Source organism: Lethenteron reissneri, chromosome 68, assembly GCF_015708825.2.
Source record: "Lethenteron reissneri isolate LAM-NWPU_2019-01 chromosome 68, ASM1570882v1, whole genome shotgun sequence".
NCBI lineage: Eukaryota > Metazoa > Chordata > Hyperoartia > Petromyzontiformes > Petromyzontidae > Lethenteron > Lethenteron reissneri.
The window spans coordinates 4,052,654-4,066,954 of record NC_083846.1 but is presented as its reverse complement, the minus strand read 5'-3'; the positions used below and the strand labels follow the sequence as shown (position 1 = coordinate 4,066,954).

General features: G+C 44.0%; 1 protein-coding gene across 2 annotated transcripts in view; it reads right to left on the bottom strand.

Annotated features, from left to right (window-relative positions):
- Positions 1 to 7,890, bottom strand: part of LOC133360379 (protein arginine N-methyltransferase 3-like) — a 61,019-nt gene extending 53,129 nt beyond the window's left edge. Inside the window, exons 1-3 of one of the 2 annotated variants that reach the window (XM_061579079.1) lie at positions 7,835 to 7,890; positions 3,551 to 3,656; positions 783 to 865 (exon numbers count right to left, since the gene is read on the bottom strand). In XM_061579079.1, coding sequence (XP_061435063.1) covers positions 783 to 865; positions 3,551 to 3,656; positions 7,835 to 7,850 — 205 coding nt within the window. In that variant the 5' untranslated portion in view covers positions 7,851 to 7,890. Of the gene's footprint in view, positions 1 to 782; positions 866 to 3,550; positions 3,657 to 7,723 lie in introns of both variants that reach the window. The other variant, XM_061579078.1, reaches the window with a different exon arrangement.
- Between the last annotated feature and the right edge of the window lie 6,411 nt (positions 7,891 to 14,301).

The following is a 14,301-nucleotide window of genomic DNA, read 5'->3' as shown; positions in this document are numbered from 1 at the left end:
GTCTCTGCGTGAGTCTGTGGGTCTCTGTGTGAGTCTGTGGGTCTCTGTGTGAGTCTGTGGGTCTCTGTGTGAGTCAATGGGTCTCTGCGTGAGTCTATGGGTCTCTGTGTGAGTCTGTGGGTCTCTGTGTGAGTCTATGGGTCTCTGTGTGGGTCTATGGGTCTCTGTGTGAGTCTATGGGTCTCTGTGTGAGTCTATGGGTCTCTATTTGAGTCTATGGGTCTCTATTTGAGTCTATGGGTCTGTGTGTGAGTCTATGGGTCTCTGTGTGTGAGTCTATGGGTCTCTGTGTGAGTCTATGGGTCTGTGTGTGAGTCTATGAGTCTCTGTTTGAGTCTATGGGTTTGTGTGAGTCTATGGGTCTCTGTGTGAGTCTATGGGTCTCTGTGTGAGTCTATGCGTCTGCGTGCGAGTCTATGGGTCTCTGTGTGAGTCTATGGGTCTCTGTGCGAGTCTATGGGTCTGCATGTGAGTCTATGGGTCTCTGTGTGAGTCTATGAATCTCTGTGTGAGTCTATGGGTCTCTATTTGAGTCTATGGGTCTCTGTGTGAGTCTATGAATCTCTGTGTGAGTCTATGGGTCTCTGTGTGAGTCTATGGGTCTCTGTGTGAGTCTATGGGTCTCTGTGTGAATCTATGGGTCTCTGTGTGAGTCTATGGGTCTCTGTGTGAGTCTATGAATCTCTGTGTGAGTCTATGGGTCTCTGTGCGAGTCTATATACGCATGAACATTCAACTTCTTTCGCACCGTACGTAGCCAACCGTGCCAAGCGGAGGTTTACCGTTGGCCTTGAGGCTGTGCAGGAGATGGAAGTCGTGGGCTGTGCTGCAGTGGAGCAGCGTCTCGTCTGACGAGCCAAAGGTCCTGCGCACACCACCACCACCATCACCACCATCATCGTCGTCGTCGTCATTGTCGTTCAAGTCAACGCTTCATCATCATCACGCTTGTATGTATGTCGGACTTCTTTGGCGCCGTACGTAGCCAGCAGTACGGGCCTATCGGCACGGGTCTATCGGTAGAGGCCTATCGGTAGAGGGCTATCGGTAGAGGCCTGTCTGTACGGTGTATCGGTACAGGCCTATCGGTAGAGGGCTGTCGGCACAGGCGCATCGGTAAAGGCCTATCTGTACAGGCGTATCAGTACAGGTGTATTGGTACAGGCCTGTCTGTACAGGTGTATCGGTACAGGTGTATCGGTACAGGTGTATCGGTACAGGCGTATCGGTAGAGGCCTGTCTATACAGGCGTATCGGTAGAGGCCTGTCTATACAGGCGTATCGGTAGAGGCCTGTCTATACAGGCGTATCGGTACAGGTGTGTCGGTACAAGCGTATCGGTAGAGGCCTGTCTGTACAGGCGTATCGGCACAGGCATATCGGTACGTATCAACATGCTCGTATCACCGATACATCACACATCTACACAGCAGCCATCGGTATTTCAGCGGTACCCCCACCTCCTGCTCGTCATGTGAACCCCCCGACCCTCCCGCCAGAGGTCGCAAACGGGTTTTGATTCCTTACCCGTACCCGGCCGCACCAAGGTCGCAAACGGCTACCCGTACCCTACCCGATACCCGGCTACCCGTACCCGGCCGGGTATCGTGTAGGGTACGGGTACCCGATTGCGACCTCTGGGATGAAGCCATGTTGCAGGCGCGGGTGGGTTGATTCTAGGAACTTGAATTGTGAGAAGAGACAAGACGTTGGGAAATGAGTGACAAACGGTGACTCACCAGTGACTCACGGTCTACCCGTACTCGGCCGCACCAGGGTCGCAAACGGGTACCTGTATCCGGCCGGGTACGGGTAGCCGGGTATTGGGTAGGGTACGGCTATCGGGTACCCGGTTGCGACCTTTGCTTCCCGCCACAGCAGCCCTATCAGCTGACCGCGTACCCCCCTTAAGTAACTCCGTAAAATACCGCGAAAAAAATTTGACGATTTAATAAATTCATCCGAATTGCATCGACGCGCGTAACTCGCAAACCGAGACGTTGAGTTCGAAACGCTTGTCCGACCAAGCATGACGAGCATCGGCGAGATATTAAACGCCGGGTGAATGTAACCGCTGCACGCTCGTTTGACGTCCAGGGAAGACGCGTCGCCACCGTGTGAGAGCGGCAAGCCTTGGGCAACACTGACCCCAAGTGGAATATTGTGAAAAGTCTACTCTACGAACGAGTCACGCACTCGGAATTGGGACCGAACTCATAGCGCCGGCGACGCAGCCACGGTTTGTAGCGTAACGATCGAAGCTAAGCGACGGAAAAACCTCGTCAATTCGATATTTGATCATTCGCAATCGGGGACAGTTCGGCACGGGTGCGCTTTCGGCATACGTACGGTGCATTAGCAACTCGCCACGGGACGAATTGCCGTGCCGAGTGGTCCAATTTCGGCAGAGAATGTGGAGCGACGCGGCTCGTCACGACCAAAACAACGACTCGATCTGGTGGTGGCACGCGTGGCGAGCGTGAGTGTAGACCCGTCGCTATAGACTTCACCTTATAAGAATAGGGTTTGTCCCCTTTCTTCTGGCGACAAAACTGAAACCTTTTAACAAGACTCGTCTGTTTAAAGCTTTCGTGACTGCAGGGATTCATCTTCTTGGTTCTTTCGGTAAAGTCACGTAGAAGGGAAACAATAAAATAATAAAAATATAAAAAATAACATTCTCACGACGTTTCGATTGCAACACAAGCAATCATCATCAGGTGTGAAAACCACAGCAAGAAAATTAGAAAAAAGTGGCTTTTTTTATGCCACTTTTTTCAATTTTTTCAAATTTTCTTGCTGTGGTTTTCACACCTGATGATGATTGCTTGTGTTGCAATCGAAACGTCGTGAGAATGTAATTTTTTATATTTTTATTATTTTATTGTTTCCCTTCTACGTGACGATAGGGCCCATTTGCAAAAGTGCCCAAAAATGAATCAAAAGTATGATCGCTATTAGAATCGTTTTTAAATCCTTTATATTAAGTTCGCTTGCTTGCTTGCTTGCGTGCTTGCTTACGACCGTGCAAATCTTTCGGTCGTTTTTTAACCCCCTTCCCGTGATCCAATTGAGCTGACATTTTGCACACAGACTCGTTGTGCGAGACAATTAATGTTCGTGAAAAAAAATTCCCAAAATTTTACACTGTTTAGGGAAAACAAATTAAATATTTAATTACCATCTTCTTGGTTCTTTCGGTAAAGTCACGTAGAAGGGAAGTAATAAAATAATAAAAATAAAACATAATAAAACAATTCTCACGACGTCGTGAGAATTGTTTTATTATGTTTTATTATGTTTTATTTTTATTATTTTATTACTTCCCTTCTACGTGACTTTACCGAAAGAACCAAGAAGATGAATCCCTGCAGTCACGAAAGCTTTAAATCGAAATTTAATTACCAATTGCTTAATACTGGCAGACAATCATCTGACCCATAGGTGGCAGCCATCTCAAGCCAGAGGACGAGAGGACTCTAGCCGCCACGCATATAAAGGATTTATAGTGAAAAACTTTGTTTTTACGGGTTATACTTGTTGTTCTTACTCATCACAGAAGAGACACGTGACCTTGGGGGCTTGGTCCACGTCAGCCCCAGAGTCCATCGCTGGTTCCTCCCCGTCGGAAGAGTCCGAAGACTCCACCCAGTCATCTGTAACGAGGGAGGGGGGTTCACCGATTTAACGAGGGACACAAAAAAAAAACCTTTTTGGTTGTTTTTGTTTGTTAGACGCAGCTTAACCATGGGATACCTTTCTTTGTGCAGGTATGAAAGCATGAAATTTAAGAGGAGACGTTTAGCCTTTCTCGCAATAAAACAGGAGGTTTATGATCAAGGTTTTACTGGTAGGAACCTCCTGGTTACACCAGCCCACAGGGGATTATTGTGTCCGTCGTGCAGGGAGGGGCTGGGTGGGGAGGGAGGGAGGGGCTGGGTGGGGTGGATGGGGCTGGGTGGGGAGGGTGGGGAGGGGCTGGGTGGGGAGGGTGGGGCTGGGTGGGGAGGGGAGGGTGGGGAGGGGCTGGGTGGGGAGGGTGGGGCTGGGTGGGGAGGGGCTGGTCACCCCGTTGTGCCCTTATAAAACTCAACGTTTAACCTGCCCGCTCTCACAGTCGGGCATATTTGCCGAATACACCACGCCGCCGTTGACCCTGCAGGCCATTGACCGAGCAACCCAACGTTCCTACCAGCTCCCTCCGCAGCAGGAATGTGTTTGGGTTAGATCGCGTGAGTAAAATTGTGTCATAACCCTCCACCACCCGACACAGCCAGTAAGGTCTGTCACGTAAACAGAACACGCCAATTGAGTTCAGTTTCATTTATTAGTTAGAGCCCTGTGAGCCATTCTGCTCTTGAGTCGGGTGCAACAGCAACAAGCAAAAACATGAACAAGAAAACATCTTAAAGTGTTGGAAAGTAAATCCACAACATTTACAATTTGAGTAGCAGGACGTTTCGCTGCTAATTACATCAACCAACATCAACGGGCGGTTTTGCCAGAAAAGTGAAGAAATTCACCTTCTTCCGGTCTTAAATAGAGCGGGACAATGTCATCACTGAACCCATCAAGTGCAGAGATCAGAGGCGGAGGAGTGGGGCGGTTATTGTAATTATATAATCGATTAGTAATCAGTTAATTAGCATGTGTTTCCTCTATAAGGAATTGTAATTGTAAGATGTATTACTTCATAATACACTTCCAGGCCGCACTAGCCTTTAGCTGTCAAGAGCGGTGAAAATGATTTGTATTTTGTCAATTTCAATGGATTCTCCAATTAGTCTCGGCCAGTAATAATCATCTTCTTGGTTCTTTCGGCAAAGTCACGTAGAAGGGAAATAATAAAATAATACAAATAAAACTATTAAATTATTCTCACGTTTCGGCCACAACGCAAGCAAAGACGCTGTCTTCTCGACAGACCTGTTCTTCACCTGAGGACGGCTGCTTGTGTTGTGGCCGAAACGTCGTGAGAATTGTATTTGATTATGTTGAATTTTTATTATTTTATTATTTCCCTTCTACGTGACTTTACCGAAAGAAGCAAGAAGATGAATCCTTGCAGTCACGAAAGCTTTAAACAGTAATAATTAGTTTTACACAACACTTCAACATGATCAAAATCGAGTGTCCTTGTTGGCAATCATGTTGTGCAACTGCCAACAGTTGAGTTTGAGAGAATTTAATATTTCTTTGGTATTCTTTTAGCGTTATGCTGTTACGTCCCGTCTGTCAAATGAAAGCATCTGCCACAGAAGCAATGAATCCGATACACACCTTCTGTTAATAACACTGGTCAACAAAAAAAAATCGGGCCTGGACTTTTGCAGCTGTTTTAGACTAATTTCAGGGTGCTGATTCCAAATCTGATCTCAGATTTGCTCTATCACATCTCATTGTATGCTATCGGCATACCCCATTTTCATTGATTTTACCCGAAATTAACTCCGTCACTTATGATTGCAAGTTGTTGCGAGTCAGTGACTGCTTTAGTGTTAAAATACGGTGCTGTATTTTTAGGATAGTGTGTTTATAATATCATTTATGTAGATATCCACAATATTTTTCATCTGCAGTTTTTATTGAAAATGCAATATTTGATATCTCAAAAACCTGATGTGATAGACAAACACTGATGCCAGATTTGGAATCAGCACCCCAAAATTACCTTAAACCCGTTGGAATACCTTGTGCCAGAAAAAGTGTGTTGACCAGTGTAATTTAGGCAATTAATCTTTAGTACAATATACTATATTCTTGGTTCTTTCGGTAAAGTCACGTAAAACAATAAAATTCTCACGACGTTTCGATTGCAACACAAGCAATCGTCATCAGGTGTGAAACCACAGCAAGGAAATTTGAAAAAAAAGTGGCGGTTTAAAAAAAACGCCACTTTTTTCAAAATATACAGGAATGGGAGTGTGTTGTGCCAATTGGACATTTCGATTTAAAGCTTTCGTGACTGCAGGGATTTATCTTCTTGGTTCTTTCGGTAAAGTCACGTAGAAGGGAAGTAATAAAATAAAACATAATAAATAATTCTCACGACGTTTCAGCTACAACGGCTGCTTGCGTTGTGGCCGAAACGTCGTGAGAATTATTTTATTATGTTTTATTTTTATTATTTTATTACATCCCTTCTAAGTGACTTTATCGAAAGAACCAAGAAGACCAATTGGACATGTTTGTGCGTTGTGTCATTCAGAAACCGTTTAAAATATAAGAGTGTGGGTTTTTTGTTTCATAAAGCGATAGACGCCAAATTAAATGAAAGCGAGAACCATTGTTGTATCTTTTATTGTTTTTGAGATATTTAGGATTTAAGCAGTTTTGAACGAAAAAAATACGCATTTAATGATTTTCACATCTAAAAATTTCGAAAACGGTAATATAGTAGCATTTCTCCTTATAGATCATTAATTTCATACATTTTTCTAATAAAAAAGAACGGAATATTTAAATGGAGCCGTTTCCGATGGCTACGTCTTTAAATATAAGTCGAACCAGGAAGACGTCAACACTTTTTGTGCTTCTTTTTGGCTGAAAATTACAAATTTTGGGAGTAAAATGTTAGTGGTCTGATCGTAGATGGAAAATTGTCAAAAAAAATCGTATCAGGTTAACTTAAAATTCGATTTAAAGCTTTCATGGCTGCAGGGATTCATATTCTTGGTTCTTTCGGTAAAGTCACCACGTAGAAGGGAAATAATAAAATAATAAAAACATAACATCATAAAAATTCTCACGACGTTTCGACTGCAACACAAGCAATCATCATCAGGTGTGAAATCCACAGCAACAAAATTTGAAAAACGTTCTGACGTTAGGGAAAACCCCTAGGTCGGCTCAGTCGACATAGGGGAAGTCCAGGCACGGTTCAGACGTCAGTGATGTTGGTCGCGATCGGAAATCGAACCCGGTTCGCCAGGTACGAAGCGCAGCGCGCTAACCGCTGCACCACTACTCCCTATACACACAGTATACACATACAACACACACAGTATACACATACAACACACACAGCATACACACAGTATACACACAACACACACAGTATACACACAGTATACACACAGTATACACACACACAGTATACACACAACACACACACAGTATACACACAACACACACACAGTATACACAGTACACAACACACAGTACACACACAACACACACAGTATACACAGTACACAACACACAGTACACACACAGTATACACACACACAGTATACACACAGTATACACGCAACACACAGTATACACACAACACACACACAGTACACACACACAGTATACACACAACACACACAGTATACACACAACACACACAGTATACACACAACACACACAGTATACACACAACACACACAGCACACACACAACACACACAGTATACACAAAAACACACAGTATACACACACAACACGTATACACACCGTATGCACGATATACACAACACAGTACACACACAACACACAGTATACACACACAACACACCGTACACACAGTATACACACACAACACAGTACAACACACAGCACACACTGCACACCTATGGGGGAGACTCATGACCGGTTCAAAACATTCGCCACTTTTTGTTGTTGCTGATCGTGAGCGCGAATCGGCGGAACTCAATTCGCCGATTCGCGCTGCCGATGATGCTAATCTCGTTAACAGCGCTAATTAATAAAAACACGAAGCAACCGACCAATCAACTGACCGGCTAACGAGCTGTGCGAGGCTTCACTACGCACGCGTGCACACGTGTTGTTCGCGTTAACATGTTCGCATGAACACATATTCTCTCCGAAAACCACGTGGAGAAACCCACCACTGGGCGCCGCCATGATGCCTCGAAAGCCGCCGAAATGCCGCTGGGCGCCGCCGTGACGTCACCGGAGAGGACAGAGAGATATGACGTCACGCTCCACGAAGAACATGACGTCACGACACACGATAGAAGATGACGTCACGCTGTTATGAATCTTATACGTGTTTGGTGTGTACGCATAATAGAAGTTTTTAAATCCTTTATATTAAGTTCGTTTGCTTGCTTAGGACCGTGCAAATCTTTCGGTCGTTTTTTAACACACTTCCCGTGATCCAATCGAGCTGACATTTTGCACACAAACTCGTTGTGCGAGACAATTAATGTTCGTGAAAAAAAATGTCCAAAATTTTACACTTTTTAGGGAAATGTTTTAAAATATTTAATTACCAATTGCTTAATACTGCAGACAATCATCTGACCCATAGGTGGCAGCCATCTCAAGCCAGAGGACGAGAGGACTCTAGCCGCCACGCATATAAAGGATTTATAGTGAAAAACTTTGTTTTTACGGGTTATACCTGTTTGGGGGTTAGATCGCGTAAATGTATAAATGTTGCGTCGTCAAAACCCGCCACCACCCGACACAGCCAACTAGTGAGGGGTTGTCACGTAAACAGAACGTGGCCAATTTGTCACTAGTACAGCATTGGTGTGTGTGTGACGTCACTTATAGACGGTCCCTTACCGCATCAGTGCAAATTTTCTTCTTGGTTCTTTCGGTAAAGTCACGTAAAAGGGAAATGATAAAATAATAAAAATAAAACAATAAAATGTTATCATCTTCTTGTTTCTTTCGGTAAAGTCACGTAGAAGGGAAATGATAAAATAATAAAAAATAAAACATAATAAAATGTTATCATATTCTTGGTTCTTTCGGTAAAGTCACGTAGAAGGGAAATGATAAAATAATAAAAATAAAACATAATAAAATGTTATCATATTCTTGGTTCTTTCGGTAAAGTCACGTAGAAGGGAAATGATAAAATAATAAAAATAAAACATAATAAAATGTTATCATATTCTTGCTTCTTTCGGTAAAGTCACGTAGAAGGGAAATGATAAAATAATAAAAATAAAACATAATAAAATGTTATCATATTCTTGCTTCTTTCGGTAAAGTCACGTAGAAGGGAAATGATAAAATAATAAAAATAAAACAATAATCAAATTTTATCATCTTCTTGGTTCTTTCGGTAAAGTCACGTAGAAGGGAAATGATAAAATAATAAAAATAAAACAATAATCAAATGTTATCATATTCTTGGTTCTTTCGGTAAAGTCACGTAGAAGGGAAATGATAAAATAATAAAAATAAAACAATAATCAAATTTTATCATCTTCTTGGTTCTTTCGGTAAAGTCACGTAGAAGGGAAGTAATAAAATGATAAAAATAAAATAATAATAAAATAATTCTCACGACGTTTCACCTGAGGACGGCTGCTTGCGTTGTGGCCGAAACGTCGTGAGAATTATTTTATTATGTTTAATCATCAAATACGTTAATCGTAGCATCACTATCGTCACGTTCTTTCGGTAAAGTCACGTAGAAGGGAAGTAATACAATAATAAAAATAAAACATAATAAAATAATTATCACTATTATTTTGAGAATTATTTTTGTTTTATTTTTATTATTTTATTTTATAAAAATAAAATAATTCTCACTATTATTTTGAGAATTATTTTTGTTTTATTTTTATTATTTTATTAAAATAAAATAATTCTCACTATTATTTTGAGAATAATTTTTTTATGTTTAATTTTTATTATTTTATCAAAATAAAATAATTCTCACTATTATTTTGAGAATTATTTTTTTATGTTTTATTTTTATTATTTTATTACTTCCCTTCTACGTGACTTTACCGTAAGAACCAAGACGATGAATCCCTGCAGTCACGAAAGCTTTCAATCAATTAGACGGAGAAAGTGGGCGGGGTTTGAATCTTCCGACTTTTGGAAGATGTCTTCTCGTCGTTCGGTTGCGTCATCTTCCGATTCCGGTGGCGGAAGATGGCATCTATATTTAGAAACGATGACTCACCACTCTCAAGCGAAATGAGCTCATGTGTTTGTGTTTGTGAGATATTAAACAAAAGTGTCATCACTCACGTTTATTTTTAGCACATTAGTCACACGCAAACAGTATTTCGCAATGCTATAACTTCATGCGTTCTTTGAAAACTCAAGAAAAAAATGTTTGGCCCAGTTATTGTTGGCAAAACTCCACACTCATTAAAGGTGGAACGTTGAACCAACCATTCTAACCACAGCCCAACATTGCCTCAACGTTGGTAAAACCATTCTCACCACATCCCAACGTTGCCTCAACGTTGGTACAACCATTCTCACCACATCCCAACGTTGCCTCAACGTTGGTACAACCATTCTCACCACAACCCAACGTTGCCTCAACGTTGCTCCAACCATTCTAACCACAACCCAACGTTGCCTCAACGTTCGTCCAACCATTCTAACCACAGCCAAACGTTGCCACAACGTTGGGCCAACCATTCTCACCACAACCCAACGTTGCCTCAACGTTGGTCCAACCATTCTCACCACAGCCCAACGTTGCCTCAACGTTGGGCCAACCATTCTCACCACAGCCCAACGTTGCCTCAACGTTGGTCCAACCATTCTCACCACAGCCCAACGTTGCCTCAACGTTGGTCCAACCATTCTCACCACAGCCCAACGTTCCCTCAACGTTGGTCCAACCATTCTCACCACAGCCCAACGTTGCCTCAACGTTCGTCCAACCATTCTCACCACATCCCAACGTTGCCTCAACGTTCGTCCAACCATTCTAACCACAGCCAAACGTTGCCACAACGTTGGGCCAACCATTCTCACCACAACCCAACGTTCCCTCAACGTTGGTCCAACCATTCTCACCACATCCCAACGTTGCCTCAACGTTGGTCCAACCATTCTCACCACAGCCCAACGTTGCCTCAACGTTGGTACAACCATTCTCACCACATCCCAACGTTCCCTCAACGTTGGGCCAACCATTCTCACCACATCTCAACGTTGCCTCAACGTTGGTCCAACCATTCTCACCACATCCCAACGTTACCTCAACGTTGGTCCAATCATTCTCACCACATCTCAACGTTGCCTCAACGTTGGTCCAACCATTCTCACCACATCCCAACGTTGCCTCAACGTTGGTCCAACCATTCTCACCACAGCCCAACGTTGCCTCAACGTTGGTCCAACCATTCTAACCACAGCCCAACGTTCCCTCAACGTTGGTCCAACCATTCTCACCACAGCCCAACGTTGCCTCAACGTTGGTCCAACCATTCTAACCACAACACAACGTTGCCTCAACATTCGTCCAACCATTCTAACCACAGCCAAACGTTGCCACAACGTTGGGCCAACCATTCTCACCACAACCCAACGTTCCCTCAACGTTGGTCCAACCATTTTCACCACATCCCAACGTTGCCTCAACGTTGGTCCAACCATTCTAACCACAGCCCAACGTTGCCTCAACGTTGGTCCAACCATTCTCACCACAGCCCAACGTTCCCTCAACGTTGGTCCAACCATTCTCACCACAGCCCAACGTTGCCTCAACGTTGGTCCAACCATTCTCACCACAGCCCAACGTTGCCTCAACGTTGGTCCAACCATTCTAACCACAGCCCAACGTTGCCTCAACGTTGGTCCAATCATTCTCACCACAACCCAACGTTGCCTCAACGTTGGGCCAACCATTCTCACCACATCCCAACGTTGCCTCAACGTTGGTACAACCAGAGATGTCCAGGAAAATGCACCCTCTCCTGTAATTAACGTGTTAGCAGCCTTACCTTCTGCTAACATCTCAGCCTGATGAAATTTGGGCTCACTTTTAAGCTTTTGCTTGATTTTACAGATTATTACAGGATTCATGTACACGACTCGAGGGTATTATGAAGTGTCTCTGTGTGAGTCTATGGGTCTCTGTGCGAGTCTATGGGTCTCTGTGTGAGTCTATGGGTCTCTGTGTGAGTCTATGGGTCTCTGTGTGAGTCTATGAGTCTCTGTGTGAGTCTATGGGTCTCTGTGAGTCTATCGGTCTCTGTGTGAGTCTATGGGTCTCTGTGTGAGTCTATGGGTCTCTGTGTGAGTCTATGGGTCTCTGTGTGAGTCTATGAGTCTCTGTGTGAGTCTATGGGTCTCTGTGAGTCTATCGGTCTCTGTGTGAGTTAACGAGTCTCTGTGTGAGTCTATGGGTCTCTGTGTGAGTCTATGAGTCTCTGTGAGAGTCTATGGGTCTTTGTGTGAGTCTATGGGTCTCTGTGTGAGTCTATGAGTCTCTGTGTGAGTTTACGGGTCTCTGTGTGAGTTTACGAGTCTCTGTGTGAGTTTACGAGTCTCTGTGTGAGTCTACGAGTCTCTGTGTGAGTTTACGAGTCTCTGTGTGAGTCTACGAGTCTCTGTGTGAGTCTATGGGTCTCTGTGTGAGTTTACGAGTCTCTGTGTGAGTCTATGAGTCTCTGTGAGTCTATGGGTCTCTGTGTGAGTTTATGGGTCTCTGTGTGAGTCTACGAGTCTCTGTGTGAGTCTATGGGTCTCTGTGTGAGTATATGGGTCTCTGTGCGAGTTTACGAGTCTCTGTGTGAGTCCATGGGTCTCTGTGTGAGTTTACGAGTCTCTGTGTGAGTTTACGCGTTTCAGTGTAAGTCTATGGGTATGTCTGTGAGTATATGAGTCTCTGTGTAAGTCTATGTCTCTGTGTGAGTTTACGAGTCTCTGTGAGTCTATGGGTCTCTATGTGAGTCTATGTATGCACGTTGAACTTCTTTCGCACCGTACATAGTCCAACCGTGGCTAATTAGCATGCGACTCGATCTAAATGCTTCTCAAAGCACTCGGTGCCCCTCCTGGACATCTCTGACAAAAACAGCTTCACGTGAGAATAGGGTTTTCCCCCTTTTTAAATCCTTTATATTAAGTTCGCTTGCTTGCTTGCGTGCTTGCTTGCTTGCTTGCTTACGACCGTGCAAATCTTTCGGTCGTTTTTTAACCCACTTCCCGTGATCCAATCGAGCTGACATTTTGCACACAGACTCGTTGTGCGAGACAATTAATGTTCGTGAAAATTTTTTCAAAAAATTTACACTGTTTAGGGAAAACAAATTAAATATTTAATTACCAATTGCTTTATACTGGCAGACAATCATCTGACCCATAGGTGGCAGCCATCTCAAGCCAGAGGACGAGATGACTCTAGCCGCCACGCATATAAAGGATTTATAGTAAAAACTTAGTTTTTACGGGTTATACTTGTTATGGCACCAAAACAGCTGTGTTAAGTTGTTAAAACACCAAACTGAAACCTTTTGACGAGGACTCATGTCTGCATTAACTACAGTACTTGTGGTCAGAATGCAAACAAAAAACACACTCTGATAATAAATGCGTTGTCTTTGAAACTAATTGGTCGTTGTTGTTTTTTCGTGGTGATGGTCGGATGGAAATTGACGGACCCTTCATCCAGCAGTGATCACTGTTTCATTGCTTTTATGGCTTTATTTTGGTGATTTTCGATAAGTTTTTTGGTTTGGCCATGTTTGTTTGTTGTTGTACAGAGTTAGACTGATGGCCTTAATCTAAGTTGTCTTGTGGTTGTTGTTGTTGTTTGACTTGCATCCCACTGGGATTTTTGCACACAGCGTTGGTGTACGGTGCTTTTTCTGCAATATTTTGCTGTCTTTTCTTGGATTTTCTGTTTGCACTCAGTCACATATTCACTTTAAGATGTTTTCATGTTTTTGTTTTTTGTTTGTTGCGGTTGCACCCGATTCAAGAGCCGAATGGCTCACAGGGCTATACCTAAGAAATGAATTCTAGATTTGAAGCTTTCGTGACTGCAAGTATTCATATTCTTAGGTTTTTTGGGGGGTTTTTTCTTCGGTAAAGTCACGTGACTTTACCGAAAAAAAAACCTAAGAATACTAATAAATGAACTTAAAGCAGTGGATAGAGACCACCATAGTCATAGCTACGTCATCAGCGATGACGTAACACCCTTCTATAAATAGCCCAACGCCCGCTATACGTGCGGTGACGTCACCCCATGAGATCATCGCGGGGGGGAGGGGGCGGCTACGGCGGTGACGTCACCCCATGAGATCATCGCGGGGGGGAGGGGCAGCGGCGACGGCGGTGACGTCACCCCATGAGATCATCGCGGGGGGGGGGGCAACGACGGCGGTGACGTCACCCCATGAGATCATCGCGGGGGGGGCGGCTACGGCGGTGACGTCACTCAAGGAAACGTTCCCGCCAAAAAAAATGGCCAAGTTAACCGCCAACCCCCTCCCACCGCTCGTTTTTATTGCATAGTCTGGATAAGCATAGGGCGGGGCACGCGCGCTCATTGGCTGCCCGCGGGGTCACGTGCCGGAAACTATGGTAACGAGGGGCGGGGCAAGGGGTGTGTCTAGGCTTATCCGTGTTACGG